This window comes from Nylanderia fulva, unplaced genomic scaffold (genome assembly GCF_048542155.1).
Source record: "Nylanderia fulva isolate GAGA-0341 unplaced genomic scaffold, ASM4854215v1 Scaffold11, whole genome shotgun sequence".
NCBI lineage: Eukaryota > Metazoa > Arthropoda > Insecta > Hymenoptera > Formicidae > Nylanderia > Nylanderia fulva.
This window is the reverse complement of record NW_028189302.1, coordinates 4,324,837-4,343,477: the sequence shown is the minus strand read 5'-3', so window position 1 is coordinate 4,343,477 and position 18,641 is coordinate 4,324,837. Positions and strand designations below refer to the sequence as shown.

Below are 18,641 nucleotides of genomic sequence, written 5' to 3'. Positions count from 1 at the left end.
AGGCAAAAATAACGTTTGTCATTTTTGTCTATACGCGCATAGAACTTGTGTGCACTCTGTGTGACATTGCATTCGTGGCGCAAATTTATTCGAATATTTCTAGCTATTCTGATTGACGGAAAATTTGCGTACAATCGTTTTTAGAAAGGATATATAAGATGACAAAGCTGTAATGTAAATGCGTGAAATGGGTTCCGTGTAAGCAACCTTCCGGCAAAGTTCAGCTTTTGCATGAAAAGACCGCGTTACGCAGTTTATGCACGCATCACCTTACGCTTAACGTCAACGTCGCTTTTAACGAAACGCATATAACGATGTATTCAGTTACACAATTATGCTTATACTAATTACGTGTAATATCGATATAACTTGTGCGATTACGTTTCTAATCTCTTTGTTTCGTTTACTTTTGCAGTATTACGAGATGTCGTACGGGCTCAACGTGGAGATGCACAAACAGGTAAGGGGTTCGATTCTGTTTATATTTTTGAAAATGTCGAAACGAGAAAGAACGATATATATATATGTCGAATATGATCGACGTGGGTTTGGACGGTGATTTATTAATCGCTCAGTTGGCACCTGGTGTGCGCCCAGGCTTTAATCCGAAATTAAAGGGCCGAATGATGGTCCGATTACGGGGCGACCCTCCGGGATCTTGGCTATTGAATAAATATGTAAACAAGGTAATAATATGCAAATAGCGCGACCGAGGTTCCCGGGGTTGCTTCTCGCGCAAAGTCTTGCGCAATGAAAAAAGAGAAAACAACCGGATTGAGCAGCAAAACTTTTATTACAAACTATTGAGATTACCGTGTTTCTCCGAGAAGCACTCGGAGTAAATCGCGGAGACTTTTTTTTTTTCTATTTCTTTTCGCGTTGCGCGATCAAATCAAATGAGTTTTTTTGTTTTGCATACAACTTTGCATACAACTAGCGTCTACGTATTATTTTTCAGTAAGGATTCATTTCGAAAATTTGCATTACAAAGATTTCGTAGTCAAGTTCCTTTTGCATCGCATCCATATTCATCTTGTCAAACGGTCGATTTGAATTTTTTATTTTCTCGCACGTGTACATTCGTCGTCGGCGACAACTACCGCGAAACGTTGATTTCATTTTCTTTCGAAGCGTCGCTAGCTTTTCTTTTTTTATTTCTATATATTTTATTTTATTTTATTTTTTTAGAACGACGAGAGAAAGGTCGTGCCCAATCGAATAATTTAAAATCGACGAGGCTCGCGAAGGCAGCAAAGAAAGAAACGCGTTAATCGATCGACAACGAGATTCAATCTTTTAATTATAAGACATGTCGGGTCGAAATCAAATGTTCGACGAGAGTTGGCCTCGATCTTTAATTATATATATATATAAATCTGAGGAAGAAAAAAATGACACGTATTTTTGTCATTGTTATCTTGAGAATAGATGTTCGATTCGCGGAGGGTTTGAGAAGTATTATATCTCATCGTTTTGAAAGCGACGTTCAAATGGATTCGTCGAATTATCGACAAGCCAGCTATATCAACGACGTAACTTCCGAGTGTCCTAGAGAAAGCATTCTGTACACGCTATTGAACAAGAATCTCGATCACGTAGAATGAATGAATCGATCCTGCTTCTCTTCGTCCGCCTTCGATCGTCTCGCCCCCTCAACTCTACGCCTCCTTCATAATCTATCCTTGGCGTAGGCGTGCAGCGACGTGTAATGCTCACGTTTATTGAATATTTAGCAGCTGTGTGAGCCCGTTATTTTCTCCGCTCCCGTCGCGCACGTCCGCTTTGTGTCTCGCCCATTCTTTGCATCTCCTCTCCTTTTTCCGGCAGGATGCGTCCCTCGCATCATGAATAAGACCTCACGACAGGTCTACAAAACTAGTAGCGAGTCAGGTAGCAGGTTGCTTATCTCAACGGGAAACATACTCGAACGAATATATGCGACGTCGTCGACGCGTTCGCGCAAACGTTAAAGGTAGATTAAACGATAATTAAACACGTGTCCAAATTGTTGCCTCGACATATCGTAGCGTTCGTACTTAAAAACGGAGTAATATACAGGAGAAGAGCGATATACGTGGAAAAATATGGGTGTAAAACTCTATATTGATAGAAATCGCGCGAAAGGGGGCAAAAAGGGATATAATATTCGGAGAGACGGAACGGCGATTTTTCTATATACGGCGCGGATTTCCTCTAGGAAGTCTACTGCGTCGCAGTAAAGTTACATACATATTAAGGTTGAATGAGGAGCATAACTCTTTCAGGACTTTCTCCACGAGGATATTGGTACGGCCGCGCGAGATATATATCGTGTGAAATGTGGTATCCGAGCGATGGAATATAAATTCCGATAGGAAATCGCAATACGCGCGCGCGCGCGCGCTCGCGATTCTGTCCTATCCGGCGTTTTATGCCCCTGATATCTTGGAGGTAAGCACTCGACACGCTCTTTGAAATACGGCGGGATGCCGTCTCGCTATATGTATTTTCCCGAATCGACGACGATGATTATTATCGTGCCGTTATACTTTTAATTCGGTTGGGATTTATCGCTTCCGCTGGCCGCGGACGGACGGGGATTTATTATTATCAGACGGTATTATCGCGTGCGCGCGCGCGCGCGCGTGTGTATCCGGTCTCATATTTATAAAATCGAAATGCCGTACCGTCGACACGCTCGCTCCTGCCACGCGGCGCCGCGATTAATAACCCGCGCGTTTATGACGAGGCCGGGCGTTGTCGTTCGCGGGCGCGCGATGGAAATAAAACAAAAAACATGGACGCGAGCAAGAGAGAGAGAGAAAAGGCGGGAGAATGGATCCGACGATGCGAAAGAGCAAAATAACGCGGGCGCGCTTGGGATTTATCGGGGTGTTACATTAACGCGCCGAACAGCCCGGTAAGTGTCCGCGCATCGAGCAAACGCGCGTTCTCTCTCTTCCACCCGCCTGGAGGGGGTTATTAACGTCGCTAATTCTCGGCAATTACTGTCATCATCGTCAGCCGTCTGACCGCAACCGAGCTGTTACGTTTTCCTGTTACACCTGTACGATAATTATTGTCAGCCGGAATCGCGATTGTCGGATAGTTTATAGGTATGTGTATTATCGTACATCTGCGTTGACCGAATAAGTATTTCGATCGGTCGTGATTAATATAAGAGATTGGTTTTGTATCGGGGGAAAAAGAGTTTTACGAGGTATCAAATATGCACGATACAAATGTCAAGAAAATAGTCTATTTCGCGATCGATCGATCGATCGATCGACTGTAATATTATTCGTATGTAATTATTGGACGTTATACAAATATAAATCGCATTAGGTGACTGTTGAAAGATTAATGCGAAAGTATATATATATATATTCGACGAGACGAAAAAAGCAAATGTCAATGTACCTTATCCGCGGTATTATTATTTTTATCGTTTTCCCTTGGCATGTGATATTATAGAGAATCGAAAATACCGCGTTATAACGCGCGATGGGATATCGTTTGATTTTGACCCGTTTCGTCGTGTGTCATCGGCCGATGATGATGACCACGCGGTCACGCTTTGTTGCGCTGGATGGCGATCACGCGCGTCCCACGTTTTTATTTGCAGGAAGCGATGCGTATTGTAAACGCTTTCAGGCATTACTCTCGATTTTACTAACGCTATTACCGGCGATTCCGCAGCTGCAGTACGTGTCGGGGCAGTTGGAAAATTCACGCATGAAAAGTACGGGCGGCCACCACGAGTGATTCGATTTCGTTGTTTTGTTCGATTCGCTGGTTCGCGTCTCTCACCCCCTTTCTCCACCCCCATCTCCCTTCCTTCCTCTCATCCCCCCCCGGACGCTTGTCTCTCCATATCCATCCCATATACAGTGCGCTCATTATTCATTTATCGGTTTAACGAGCATGTCCGCGATAAAGCGTCGCGAAATATCGATATCGGATGGTCAATACCCGTTCGGTCCCTTGTTGGCGCGTGCTCCATCTTTCGCTCGGGGGAGGGAAAAAAAAAAAAAAAATAATCGACCGATCGTGATTTCGCGCCGATGTATCGGATGAAACGAGTTTTCGACTCGTCATCGAGATGAATGATACGAAATATAAGCAATGAAATGCGTTCGAGGAAATCGTCGAGCGATTTGGTCGAACGAACGAGTCTGTAAAACCGTACGATTCGATATTTTTTATCGAGAGCGTTGCGCGTCGCGTCTGGAAAAAAAGGGAAAAAAATACGCGGCGCTCGAGGAATCTCGTCGGGCGCTTCATGAATAACTTCTCAAAAGCGTCCGGTATCCCGTCATCCCTTATTCGTGCGAGCGAGAAGGAGAGAGAGTAACTGCGCGAAATGTGTGCGCAGCCGCCGGTTTTTTTCCCGTTTTTATTGTGTCTGCAGTGCCACTGGTTTGATCGGTCGGGCCGCGCCAGGTGGAGGCGGAGAAGCAGATGGTGATTGAGAGGAAAGCGAGGGGGCGCGAAGGGGAGGTAAAGGGAGAGGAAGGCCGTGGCGGGAGCGATCGTGGGCAGAAGGGAGAAAAAAGAGGGCGAGTCTGGGCCGTCGCGACGAGAGCGGAGGAACGAATAGGTCGTTGATGTCAGAGGGGTAGAGGGTAGAAACAGGGTGCGATGCCGGAAGGGGAAACCCGGGAGCCGCCGCCGGGGTAGAGAGGCGAAGGCGGTGGTGGTTGACGGTGGGGACGCATCGGTGGCAGTGGCTCCGGCGTTGGTGTTCGGGAGGGAAAAAGCGAAGAGCAAAATTTGCTATCGGAAAAATCGAGCTCTCCACGCCACCGCCGTCGACCTCTCCACGCGCTGCGCTCCTCGCTTTTTCTCCCTCGACCTCGCCCAACCACGACTCGTACGATCTCTCCTCTCCACCGAAACCCGGAGGGTCCCTAGCGAGAGGTACGTCGCGTCGGTGTGAGTTTGACATGGCGCTCGTGTATATCGTGCAGCTTGGCGGAGAGCAATATGTGCACAATAAAATATACACAGAAATGTCTACCCTCGCTTGCACTCGTGTCTACGTGTCCTCCTTTTCTCAGTGTCGCGAGAGAGCGCATCCGCTGGGAGCACATACGTGCGTCTCTCTCTCTCTCTCTCTCAAATGTGCGCGACCATACACACCACCACCACCCGGGTATATGCTTTCAGCGCAGGAATCCGCGATATCGACGGGGTTCCATGTACAGGTCCTTCTCCGCATGCTCGCGATCTCTCAACACGATAAGTTCTTTCAACCGCGATCCCTTTTCTCATGTCCGCGCGCACAATATGTGCGGATACGAGAGATGTTACTCGGAGACGTCGCAATCCGCGGATAGTTTTATCCGTCGCAAATGGATTTCGCGAATCGAATCGTGTTCTTTCTTTCCCGCGAGCGGGAAGTCGAGTTATTTACCTCGGACTGGTCCAGGTAAATTGTTCCAGTTTTCATTTATCGTATCGGAAATGTACATAAAAATCGTTTCGCGTACACAATGCAAAGTCAAGTTGCAATCGCGTTGGCTTTTCTTTCCTCTTAATTCATTCTAGTTAACCAACTCGTGTTCACATCAAACAATGCGAAAAGTCCGAAATTTGCGCGGATGATATCTGAAATTATCCCGCGACGAGCGTAAGTACATCGATGCGCGATGGTCGTGAATTTTTATTACTCTTTTTTTTTTTCTCGCTTCTCGCGTTTATATCGAATTCAAGGTTCCGGGAGTTTGGGCGAAACACGAGAGATATACGCTTAATTCTCGCGTCTCCAAACGGGCACTTAAATTTTTCGCAGTAAAACCCGCGGCGTTGCGCGGGAAATAGCCGGGTCGTTAATTCAAGATCTTAAAGAGGGAAGGAGAGAGAGAGAGAGAGTGTGCGATTTCAGATCCATGTAGACAGCTCTCGCGACCGTTCCCAAGAGAGTCGTAACTACCTACCGGCCCTGATGTCGGTGGCGGCACCGGGATCGCTTTTATCACTCGTCTTTTACGACTTTTACGACTGACCTCCCCGTTTCTCCCGCCCTTTCTCTCCTCGCGCTTTTGCTTCCTCGCGTTTCGCGCGGCACGTTCGCGCGGCGTTTTCATGCTTTTTCTATGTTGTATAAGCACCGTATTTAAACCGCAAGCCGTAAAATTCACCCCGCGCGTGTATATCGCGCCGTATCGCGACGTGTACAGGTGCGAAGGCAGTGGGTGGTCTGAAGAAAAAAAAAGAGATTCCGCTTTTGCTCCATTATCGTCATCTCACGCTTTAAGAGCCTATCCGCGAGGCTATCTTTATATATATATACAAGTCTCGTTGGTGGACGTTAACTATAGTACGTGATAAGATCTCTATTTTGTTATTATTGTGCACTCAAACGTTCCCACATTCGCTTATCGAAAGATTACATAGTTTTTTTCACTTGGATTGTTTGCTAATGAAATAAACCGCGAGGAGCTTAAACGCGTCAAACATGCGCTTTGGTGATTAAACAGGTTTGTGGTAATTAAACATGTTTGTATGTGGAACGTTCGAACGTTCTTGATATCAGTCCGAGAGTTGAGCAAAGTTACGTGAATGCGGGCGAGATAAGAAGTTTTCCCTCGGCCAATGTTAGTTCGAACAAAAGGAGAGTATCGGGTACGCGAATCTAACGTGCGCCCGGAGGTTATAGATTGGCGACGTTACACTTCCTCGCGGGTATATTTACATGCTCGCCCTATAGTTCGAACTAGAGCCCGACACTTTTATCGACGCAGGAACGTTAGCGTTATGTTAGCTACATCAACGAGAGGGTGGAACCAACACTTTCGAGTCTTCTCGTGCCAGGGGTGTCGTTAGGAGATCACTCTCTTTGCCCACTTTATCATATTTTATATCGCGTTATCCTCCTCTCACCTTCCACCTCTTTCTACGATCTACCATGTTCAACGAGTTGCTGAAGAAAAAAAAAAGAAGAATATAAACATCGTTAAAGACTATTTTTAACGCGATGCGGTAATTATATCTGCAGTAATTATACCGAAATCTATTTAATCTCCGACAAAAAAATAATTTCTGATTAACTTCTTCCTAGACGTAGATACATTAAACGGATTTTGCAGATTTAAAATTTATTTCAAGACTCGAATATCAGAATTCCTCTGTTTACTTGATACACAGTGCTTTATATATCAAAGTAGGTTATTCGTTCGTTTTTGTGGTGTTTACCAGGTTGTGTTAAATCGCGCGATTTTGGCGTTTCTCGCGGAAACAGACGGGGGAGATGGAGAGAGAGAGAGAGAGGAAGAAAGAGAGGGTGGAAAATTGAGCCGGGGGTGGCGAGGTATAAAGGAAACTGGCGCGGTTAATCACTGTATCATATGACTGAGTAATTGAGTCTGCGAATTGCCGGAGGCAGGTTTCACCGCACCGCTCGGTCTTCATCTCGCAATTAGCGTTAAGTTAATTGTACTTCCTACGCGAGCTAACCCCACGGACGTTCGGTGGGTGGAGAAGGAAGGAAGATGGGTCTTGTTTTCTCCGGTATTCACCAGCGGAGAATTACGGGGGTCGCCCGGCGACGATAATTTTCTTGGTGTTTCGGTGGGCGGTCGTAAAGTCGAGTCGGCAATGCGGATTACCGTCGACGTCGTCGTCGTCGTCGTTGTAGTAGTCGTTGACGACGCTACGGCGAATGCGTCCGAGGCGCCCGAGCGTTACGGTAGAGAAGTGTCAAGACACTGGCTGGTGGAATGAGGCCAAGAGGAAGGGGTGGAGCGCGCGGGCCGGAACGGGGAGACAAGGGAGACTCTCTTAACGAGGCGTCTTAACGGCATCCGCAGGATAAGGCGAGACCTCGCGCTCGCTGCCACGGCACTAATTTGCTCGCTTTGCGCCGCGTTGGATGTCATTCAGTCCCGTTCCCGACCTCTCCGCGTTGATTATCGCAGTCGCGTTCGTTTACGTTCGAGGCGAGGTGTGCTATGCGGTGTAAATGCGTTGACGCGACTCGATTGTAAATGAGATTTCGCGAGGATTCAATCTCGATTTGCGCGTCTTATATATATACTATATACGTATATTCGTGTTCGACGATACGTTAATTGCGAGAACAATCGAGACTCTCGACCATCGATTGAACCGATCGCGAAGCACTTGTCGAAGATACAAAATCGGACGGTAATAAAACGGAACGATACGAGAGGGAACCTCGCTCGAAATTCACTCCGTATCAATAATAACGAGCCGTTAGAGAGGGCACTGTACATACAGCGAGACTCGAAAGGGTGGAGGTCGGTCGGCCTCGGCGGCCAGTCCGTTAATGTTTAGCGCAATCAGCGATAATGGCGGTCTATGGCGCGTTTAATCAAGGCAGTAGCCCGTTGCGGTTTGCGGTTCGAAAGCGGACTGCCCCTCGGCAGGGTGCAAAGGAAAGGGTCAGCGGCGGCGGAGGGTGCGGGAGGGAAATGAAGCAAGAGAGAGAGAAAGATAGAGTATAGTAGTCGTAGTGCAGAGAGGATGAGGGAGGGACATATCAGGTGGGCTTAGCGGTCTCTCCCACACTCGCTTCGACCAGAGAGTGACCATCGTATATACGCGCAGAGAGCCACACGAATACGTTGCTGCGGTCGGGATTATCAACTGCGCCTCGTTCTCGCTCTCTCCCGCGGCTTTTCTCCAAGATTCGCTGGGTAAACTCCGAAACGAAACCGATGCGCGCAATGATGTTTGCGCGAAAAGTCAATCCACGCGGCGCTTCTCGGAATAAGCTGTTCGAACGCCAGCGACGTAATAATAATCAAAGACCGTCGATTCATCGGTAATCGCGGCGATAGTGGCTCTCCTCTCGGTATCTTTCTAACAACCCGATTGTATACATCCCTCTTAATAGTCGAGTCGAGGTTCGCTGCTGTTATTGACCGACTACCGACACTATCGCGGTCGTGCCGCGAAATGGGTATTCTGGTCGTTTAATATCCCGAGTGCCGCTAATTTGCCAGCCGTAACCCACTAACACTCACTGATCGATCGCTCTGTCGAGCCGTGTCTGGGTGTTTCATCGTCTTGTGCGAAAAGAAGGTAGTAAATATCTTAGTAAATATTCATTTTTACGCCGTGTGAAGAGGAGAATGATACGATGATAGCACTCGCGCAATCACTTTTGTTATTTGTCAATCTGAAAACGATTCGAGCCACCCGGTAGATATATCGCGCGAGAATCGGGACACTCGGGAAGAGCAACGCCGGGGGACGAGGGATGGACGGAAGGATGGATGGAAGCTCGAGTGCTGAGACAGCACTCCGACGTTCAAACATCCAAACATCTCGATCTTTCGGGCCGTCTGTGTCGGGTCTCTGCCTTGCCGAGCTGCTGCTGCGACTCGAGTACCGCTTATCCTTCTCTCCAACGAGAGCCCCCGTCCCTTTCTTCGTTCTCCTTCGGTCCAGAGATCTCCAGCCAGAACCTCGGGTCCTTTCTGCTTCTCGTTCTCCTGCCCGTTCTGTTTCTCTCTATATATCCTGGCATTTCTAGCGAGACGATGTAGCTGGTGACGGCAATACCGACTGCTAGTGGCAACAACGACTTCTCTCTCTCTCTCTCGGGTCACACGCATACACACACTTGCATACCGCACTTGGTGTTCACATTCACGTACGTCTCGTACACACGAGCTGTAGATGTTCTCCGAATTGCGGCCACTCCAAGTCACCCCTTGCCGCCCTCGTTGCGGGACCACGACGAACCCCGAATTGATTGTAGCCTGTTTACCCTCGAACGTTCGCGTACAATGCTCTTTCTTTCTCTCTCTCTCTCTCTCGATCCTCCGCGCTTCGTCGATTGCCCCCTGTCTCTGGAAATTGGCCTGAGCTATGTTCGCAGGACCGATTCGAATTTCGTTCGCGACAATTCTATCGCGACTCGGAATCGTATTTCGAGTTTTGCGACGCGTGACTAAAATATTTTAAATCTAATTGCGTATTTTAATGAGAGAAGTACGAGGGAGAAAGATGAGCGAGGGCAAGAGAGCTCGAGTTGTATTAGATTTATCACAACGCGCGGACAACTATTACGTCGTGTTAAAGCACGAATCAAAACCGGAAACCGCATCGCGATTGGCAATTGTATTCTTCATCTCGCGGTGCAACAACCATCAACACAATGTATGTACATCCGATATATCATCGTCATTCGTGACCCGTTCGTCCCGATAATCCGTTTAACAGCGATTTGAGTTATTCGAGTTGACCATTTTACGCGACATCGAGATTTTTCTCTGTGTATTTTTTTTTTTTTTTTTTTTTTATTCGGGAACGAAATCACGCGCGTGTGTGCATGTGTAGCTGCGTGCGTGCGTGCCGCATCGCGTTACAGAGTGGTCGACGGGTGCAACGACGTCGAGAGACGCGCGTGGAGCGCATAAAATTTCATCGCGGTCTCTCCCGGCGCGTCCACCGCGGAAAATTAACCGAATGAAAATGGCGAGCCTTCAATATTTATACAAGCAATTTCAAGCGTTGCGGCCGTTTCGCCGACGCGTTTTGCCTCCCTCGGCGCTCGCTCGCGTCTCCCGGAGAAAATCCCGCGTGTCGGGTGTTCGTCACGCGTGACACAGTCACCGTCGCCGCGGAACACGCGATATATCGCGATTTTGCCCTCGCCCCTACCGCGCGATCTAATTGATTTCGCGATTCCGAACGGTCGGAGATATATATTTTCAAATAGATGTTATTCACGCACATATATCGCGGTTACGTATATATATATATATCGATGATATTACGGACCAACTGCGGGACCCTCGACGAGTCTCCTCTCTCTCTCTCTCATTTCGCTCGCGTATCGAATTTCTGCTGTTATAGCGTTTGACCTATTTGTCAGTTACGTCGCGTACGGACGCGCGCGATAGACGGAACAAAAGACACGGAGCATTATCGATTCTTTTCACGTCGTCGCGCGCGACGAACGTGCGGCGGAAAGAGAGCCGTCGTGGACGTACCGGTTTCGCGGCGCGATAAAAATTAGCCGACACGGGGCAGAAAATTGATTTAATCCAACTTTTGGTGTATGTAACGGGAGACGGAACATACGAAACAACGGGCGGACAATGAGCTTTCCGCTCGTATATACCTTAACTCTCTCTCTCTCTCTCAACATCCCCTCTGGTCCGCGCGCTCTTGCACACAGCGGTCCAGCCGTGTGTACACAGATGCGCGCGCGTACACACGGGTTACATCCGGTATTCTCCGCAAGCCGCGGGATATTGCAATCACGCGGACGTTAGCCGGGCTTTACAGGCCGAGCGAGCGAGCGAGAACCGCCGCCGGTGTGCAGGGGCTTACCAGAAACCAGGGAGTTAGCCGAACACGCCAGTTTATTTGCTCGCGCAGCATAATACCACCAAAGTCCGACGAGCAGCCGTTGGTTTACTCGTTAGCGCAAGTAACGGCTTCCGGTTGGTTGGCAGAGGTTGGCGGCGAGCGTGGCTTTGTTGCCGCAAACTCTCTCCCTCTCCCTTTCATCCCTCTGATAAAATACTAAATGCTGACTCTCCGGTTAAATATTTTCCGCGAGAGGTTCTTATTAAAAATAGAAGTGTCGCTCGCGCGAGATGAGAAATAAGAAGTCGCGCTTCGATGCTTCGTATATATATATATATATGTATACCTATATACAGCCGGATTCGCGGCCCACCTTCTCTCTCGCTCTCTTTCACTCTCTCGCGAAGCAGCTTCGAGTATCGGATTATCGGCAATATCGAGAGCGCCGAGCCGGGGTGGTGAAAGAGCATTCGGTTCACGTCACCGTTTTACAGGCGGGGAATTTTATCGACGGCACTCGGGTGCTTTGCATTTTCATGCCGTGAATGTTGCTGCCTGCTTTTAGACATACGCTATAGTGTTTATTTATATGTATGGGAGAGCATCTCTCGAGAGAGTGCCTGATTCCTTTGAGATGCGCGTGTGCTTGTACTTGTGTGTTTGCGCGACACAACAGCGATGTCGTATGTACGTGTAAACGGGAGGTGGGGATAGCACTTTGCCAGAGTTTCTTGCGGTTTTCGCGATATTACGAGGCCGGGGCATCTGCGTCTTCCGTTTCGGCACGTCACGACTCCTTGTCATGTCTCTTGGAAAGAATGTAGCTGTTCGGGGAAAAGGGAAAAATGGCTCGAAAAAGATTCCGGGATCTCTCTCTCTCTCTCTTCGTCTGTCTGCGAAAAGATATTTTCTACATGTATCACGATTCATCCTAGATTTCGCGTCGTCGCTGAAATCTCCGAGTCGCTCCCGATAGCGCGCGCGAATATAACAACGCGTCCGATGCAAGTGCTATTTTAAAGAAAAAGCCATTCGTGCCGCGAAAGACTCCGGGAGTAGAGTAATCTTCGTTGGTCCAATTTGGCACAACTGGAGAGAAAAATTCATTCTCGGGGCGAGGTTTTCATCTCTCCCCCGTGTGAAATCCAGGCCAACGAGAACACCGCGGCCAAAACTCGGTTTCTCGTTTCTCTACTTCTGCCACTTCGCGCTCTCTCTCTCTCTTTCATTGCTGTTTCTCTCGCGACGCGAGAGAGCAGTAGCAGAGCATCCGAGCCATTCATTATTTTCTTGGTTACCTCTCACCCGGGGAAAACTTCTTGGCAACGCAATTACGTTTGCGACGGCTCCACCCCCATTGTCGTCCCTTCCTCCCTGAAGCCGCCACCATTTCTCGCCCACAATGTTTCCCTCTCCCTCTTACCACTCACTCGGAATCTTCTGCTTCTGGTATTGCAGCAAACTGCTGTATAGTATACGTCGAGTAGATAGAACTTTACCACACACGTTACGAAACACCCTCTGCGTGTTATTCTTGCGATCAACACAGGTACGTGTTTGAGTTTCACGATAATGAGCCGTTTTCATTCGCACGTTTCGTTTTGTTATTGTATTTCATGATATAATACACGCCAATCGTTATAAACGCGTTTAACGCGCATAGATGTGATCAGTGATTTCTGTATACGATAAAGGAGAAAATCTTTAATTTGTAAATTCATACATTTATCGATCCGTCGATTCGATGACAAGTTTTTACATTTTCTCTTTAACATTTTTTTCCATGTTGAAAAATATATCCTTTCAACACATTTCGATGTTCCACAAAGTTACACGTTCTGTGTATCGCGCGTATATTCTACACTATGTAAACCTGGTTTTCGCATACGATATCTCGCTTGACTCATTTTCGCGTACATTATAATTAGCGGCTTAATAACCAGCACTCAGAAGACGACGAGTAATTAAAACGGGTCCTCCTCTTTCCGCGCGCGCTCTCTCTCTCTCTCATTCTTCGTTCCTCTTTCTCTTTCCGCTCGTTCACCGAGATGTCGAGATGTGCTCGAGGGAGGGAAACTTGCCAAGAATTTCAGTGGCTTGGCGATATTTCAATTAGCATCCGAGGTTCGTTTAAGCGGCGGCGCAAACGCGTTGAAGGAAGCTCGCGTTTAAATCAGCCGCGAGCTCAACCGGCCTTATATATATATATTTTCGGGGCGTTTATGAGTTGCCGGTAGACGGATCGAGGGCACGCAGAACCAGCGGTTCGCTTTCCGATTTCGCGACGAATCGCGGCGGCTTCCGAGCGTGCGAATTCTACGCGGCGGGGAAACGAGCGCCAGAGCCGCCGCTTTGTCGAGGTAATTAAGTGATTTCATTTTCTCGACGAAAGCGTCGAAAATGGTCCGTTCCGTGCGCTGCCTGTTGATTCCGCGATAATTAAATGGAGTTTCGCGCTGCGATGTTGCACCGTGTGAATTATTATGCCGGCCCGGAGTGCATAGATCTGTGCACGATTATCCAATGACGGGTTAGCACTTTGATATAGTATACTTGGAGCAAAAGTCAGAATATAGAGATCGGAACAAAATATTAAGAAGGGAATAAAGGAATTATCTTAATTGTCGAAGTTCATTATTTATTAGGTAACTATATAGTTTAGATATAAATTTAGTGCTGGAAAATTCAAAATTAGTTCAAATTAACGTAAAAAACAACCGGAAAGATTCACCGATACGTCGAAATAAATTAGATTGCAGCGAAATTACAGTACACTTTGAAACACGCGAATGCCTACGCCACTGTGGCAATCTTGCCTGGATTTAATTTAATTCCCGGCAGTCTCTTCCAGCCGGAGGGCGTCGTAAACACCCTCAGTCGGTTATGCCGCACCTGCATCTTTACTCGTTTCCTTCGCGAGGGCGCGTTAAGCTAGCCCTTACCTTTCTTAAAGACCCGGAACAAGCCGCCCGGGGGGTGCAGACTATATCGCCGATATAGTGTCGGATCGAACAGCTCTTCGTCGTAACGCTGATGCTCCATGAGGGAAAAAAATGTACATGGAATGTCTGTGACAAAATATATATATATATATCATTTTTCTCTTTCGACTTTCTTCGACTTTTAATAATATATTATGTTATATTATTAAAATTTAGTGGTACGGTTTGGAAATGGTAAATTCTTTCTCACGAATATTTGAAAAATGCAAATTTTCAGACGGAGATCGCGAAAAGGTTGAACGCCATCATCGCGCAGATCCTGCCGTTTCTCTCGCAGGAGCATCAGCAGCAAGTCGCCACGGCGGTCGACCGAGCCAAACAAGTGACCATGACCGAGCTGAACACCATCATCGGGGTAAGTGTATGTGCAATGATATATCGTTTGGTTCGGCAAGGCGGACCTCTCAATATGCCTCCGTCGTCGTCGGGTATTATCGTCGGATCGCGGCATATTCGATATCGGATGCGTGGCGGCCCGATGATACGCGTGCGTTTCGCAGCGTGAAAAGCATCCGCGGCGAATGGAGAACCCCTGCGCCACGTTGGAAGCCGATGCACGTCCGAGGAATCCTGGCGAATCCCGAATCCTCCTCAATATTGCTCGAGCACTCAATTTCCTCCCTATTAAGCCACCGGCTTCTCTTCCTCCGCTCCGTTCCGGCTCTTTCTCCCCACGATCTCTTCTCCTCACCCTTCGCCGCATCCGCTCTCGCCGTCTACATAGCCGTTTCTCCCCTGAATCTTATCCGGAGTCTTCCCGCCTGGTTTCCCAGGCCGCCGGGGGTAGGTTATAGTGTTACGATGCACGAACGCCGAGTAATCAGCATTCCAGCCACCCCTACCTCTCGTTCCCGCGCGCGGAGAAACTTCCACGGATCTGCGACGTTGTCGGGGTACGTGCGGCAAATCCTTAGCAGGATTCCGAAATACCGCCCATCTTAGTCTACTCTCTCTTCTCTTATAAATCCCAACAGCTATGTCGGATGAATCGACGGACTCGCCGCTCGATTTCATTGCGGATAAATGTATGTCGGAGAATAAACATGATTCGTTTCGCGAATTATTTCGCATTATGGCTTCTTTTTTTTTTCTAAGCAGAAACTGCTCTTTTTCATCATCATCTTTTTTGTAATAAATATTGACACGAACCAAGGCGAATGGAATAATACCGTAATTCGCAAAGCTCGGATATTGCGGATGATATTGACTTACGTGCCTTGGTAATAGATACGCTTGCATAAATGCACCTTGCATCGATCGCGATATTCAAAGACGCTTACCAAGTGATACAACGATACCCGCGATATAAGAAGGTTGAGACGACCCCACCTCTAGATCTTTCGACTGTAGCTTTGCGTCTGGTTGAGTCAGCAAGTGGCGACGATGACGACGGTGAAAACTGCTGAGGAAACGAGCCTTGGCAGCAGGTGCCGCGAAAAGATTCGCATGAATATTATAAGACGCGGCTACTTTACTTCTGGAAATAAAAAAAATTGCAAGTCGGAAACACTTTAAAGCGCGAAGTTTAATCATTCTATCGTATTTTAATTAATTATAATAATTATCCTGATTATGAGTTTGGCAATGACGCGGACAAAAATGTTACGAGTCGCGTGTATTTCATTTTAACGCGACTTTTTAAATGTAATTTTCAGAGAAACTTTTTTTTTTTGCGTATATTTTCTTGCTCGTTAGCAAGAGCTTGTAAAACGAAATTTGCACCTCGGAAACTTTCGTACAATTTGTTCGCGCCGCGAGTCAAAGCGCCACTCTCTCTCTCTCTCTTTCTCGTCACATTGCTACGGTATTACGAGGGAATCTCGGCGCGAAGATGAGGGTGGTTTCCTGGCACGGGTAAGAGGGTAACACTTCGCGTGGAAGTTGGATCCGTGAGGATAGCAGCTCCGGGTCAGGATTATTATCGCTATCAAGAATGGAAACTAGGAACGTTTCCTACGGGCTTCCGACTTCCTCGAATCTCTGGCAACGTTTCGCGGACGCGTGGACCGCAGGATCGCCCATCTCTCAAATAATTTTTCTCTCTCTATTCCCGTCCCTCTTGCTTTTCGACTCAATCTCCGTCTCTCAACACGGTGGCGCGGCACGCTTATACACGTTTCTCTGTTTGTATGTTTTGCGGGTGGCTCTTTGTTCAGACAGTCGACACTCGACGCGAGGTTATTATATCGTTAAGCCATTTAATTATCTCGGCAAACTACTCCCCGGAATATTCGCTCCGGCCTGCCTTAACGAGTGTACATGGTTACAGGCGGGTGTGGGTGTAGTATACCCTCCGACTCGCCGTCTGCGCACCCATCCTCTCCCTTCTCTTTCTCTCTCTCTCGCAGTTTCCTGCGCTTCGCCCATCGTGATCCACGAAGCGTTAAAACGGCGCTGAACAGGTCCACAATTTGTCTAGCGGCTTGGCCCAACTAACGAGGAAACTACGGGCGAGATACGCTTAAGATTTTCGCGAAACTTTTCGCCCGCGTTCGCTCGTCCAAGGGGAGAACGCGTAAGTCTTTCCACTTGTTTCGCAGCCTTTGATTTACCCGAGCGAGGTCGAACGCGGAGGTTACTCAAACTTACCGGAGTTTACTCGGCAATTTGTATGCTTTGCTAATGGAAAGTTGCCTCTCCGTTGACTGTAACGAAGTGTATTTTCGCGTAACGGCAGCAACGGCTGGCAGTGGCGAGAGAAGAGAGAAATTTGCAAAGAGAGAGAGAGAGGAGGAGAAAACCAGCGGAGAATGCGCGATCGTGACCGGAATTAAGCAGAGCGATTTTTCCAGCGAATTATCGTTGCGTTGCTTTTTGTTCGCTCCCTCGCTGTTTCCCTGTCTCCTCTCGCGGGAACGAAATTGTTTGATCAATTATGACGGATGGAGAGAGAGAGAGAGAGAGGAGGCCCATCGTGCCGTGCTTTTAAATCCGCGCGCGCTCGCTCGCTCGCGCGATTTTATTTGCTTATGCATTTGTCCGCGCTGGAAACGTGAGTTCACGTTCGGCAAACAGACTCTCCTAACGAAGCTGCGGCAGCGTACACACTACACCATCGTGCTAAACCGATAGCCCGTAAAAATCATTTCCGAACTTCTATCGAGTCCCCGTCTCTCTTTCTCTCGCGTCTGCTTCCTCTCTCTCGTTTGCGGTGCGACTATATAGCGGCCCGCTATAGCCGCACCGATAATATATCGACGCGCTATTAAAGTTTTCCCCCCACATCCTATCCCGCCCCCTTCAATCTGCCGCGCTCTTAGCGATGATCGCCTCGATTCCCGCGCATCGCGTTTTTTCACGTCTCGCGGAATAATACCCGTTCGCTTTTATCTGGTAATTACAGCGGAAATACTCGAGAGGCACCGTTACGCGCTCTCGAGCCCGTTAATTGCCTCGCCACTTATTTAATCTAATCTTGGAAATTTATCGAGATCCGAGAGCGATATAAATTCGCGTCGTACGTGCAATCGCGTAATCTTTTTTTTTTTCTCCCTTTCTTTTTTGATTACGCGACGCTCCGCGGCGCGTATCGACGAAACGAAGGGCGATAAGCGCGACCGACGATGATATCGCGATCGAACGAATCGTTGCGCAACCGATTGTCACTTATGGGGTGAAATTTTTCTTCGCGGTTGCAGCAACAGAGGCCGGACCTGCCGAGACTGCTGCAACAGATGCACGCCCAACAATTGCCGCCTGGCGCGGCGATGGGACCACATCCGGGTATACCCGGACTTCCTGGATTGGGTCCAGGTGCCGGTATACCGGTTCCCACCTCCGCGTCCGCGCTCTTAGGCTTGAGCCTTCCCCCGGGAGCGGCAGCCACTCCAGGAGGTACCGCCGCGCATCCACTGTCGATGCTGACGAAACCGGATCTTCATCGGGGTCAGCCCGACGATCTGAAGCCCAACGGAGGTGAGTCGTGTGTTTCTATATTTTTCATACAAATTTTTACGATATTTAAATTCGAGATATATGTGTCTACGAAAGCAGGTCGGTCCGATGCTTAAGACGTCGCGTTAAGAATTGCGAGAAAAGTATCTCGATCGTCAGAATCTCCTTCCTCTCTTAACGAACGTGAGATCGGCAGCTCGTTGATAGAGAAGATTGGTTTCAATGTCTCGGTCAACTCTCGCGCACTCAGCGACTCGCTCGTGATTTCGCGCGCCAAACGATCCGTCTCGTTCGTGGAACGAATTGCGTATCTTCCTCGTGTAACTTGGCTACCTGCTATGTTCAATCGCTTATCTTCACCTCTGTGAGAACAACTCGGTATTCTCTCACGAGACGATAATACGCGTTGTTGTATAGTCTCATCAATGATTCAGCGATATGCTATACAGCGACACGACGAACGTAAACACCGATTAA

General features: G+C 48.1%; 1 protein-coding gene across 9 annotated transcripts in view; it reads left to right on the top strand.

Annotated features, from left to right (window-relative positions):
- The window catches only part of LOC114936804 (protein groucho), a 90,068-nt gene that overhangs the window by 53,262 nt on the left and 18,165 nt on the right, over positions 1-18,641 (top strand). For 5 of the 9 annotated variants that reach the window (XM_085486655.1, XM_085486648.1, XM_085486647.1 and 2 more), the window contains 3 exons: positions 416-460; positions 14,488-14,631; positions 17,909-18,185. In XM_085486655.1, coding sequence (XP_085342781.1) covers positions 416-460; positions 14,488-14,631; positions 17,909-18,185 — 466 coding nt within the window. The remainder of the gene's footprint in view (positions 1-415; positions 461-14,487; positions 14,632-17,908; positions 18,186-18,641) is intronic. The other 4 variants (XM_085486652.1, XM_085486654.1, XM_085486651.1 and 1 more) reach the window with 1 other exon arrangement.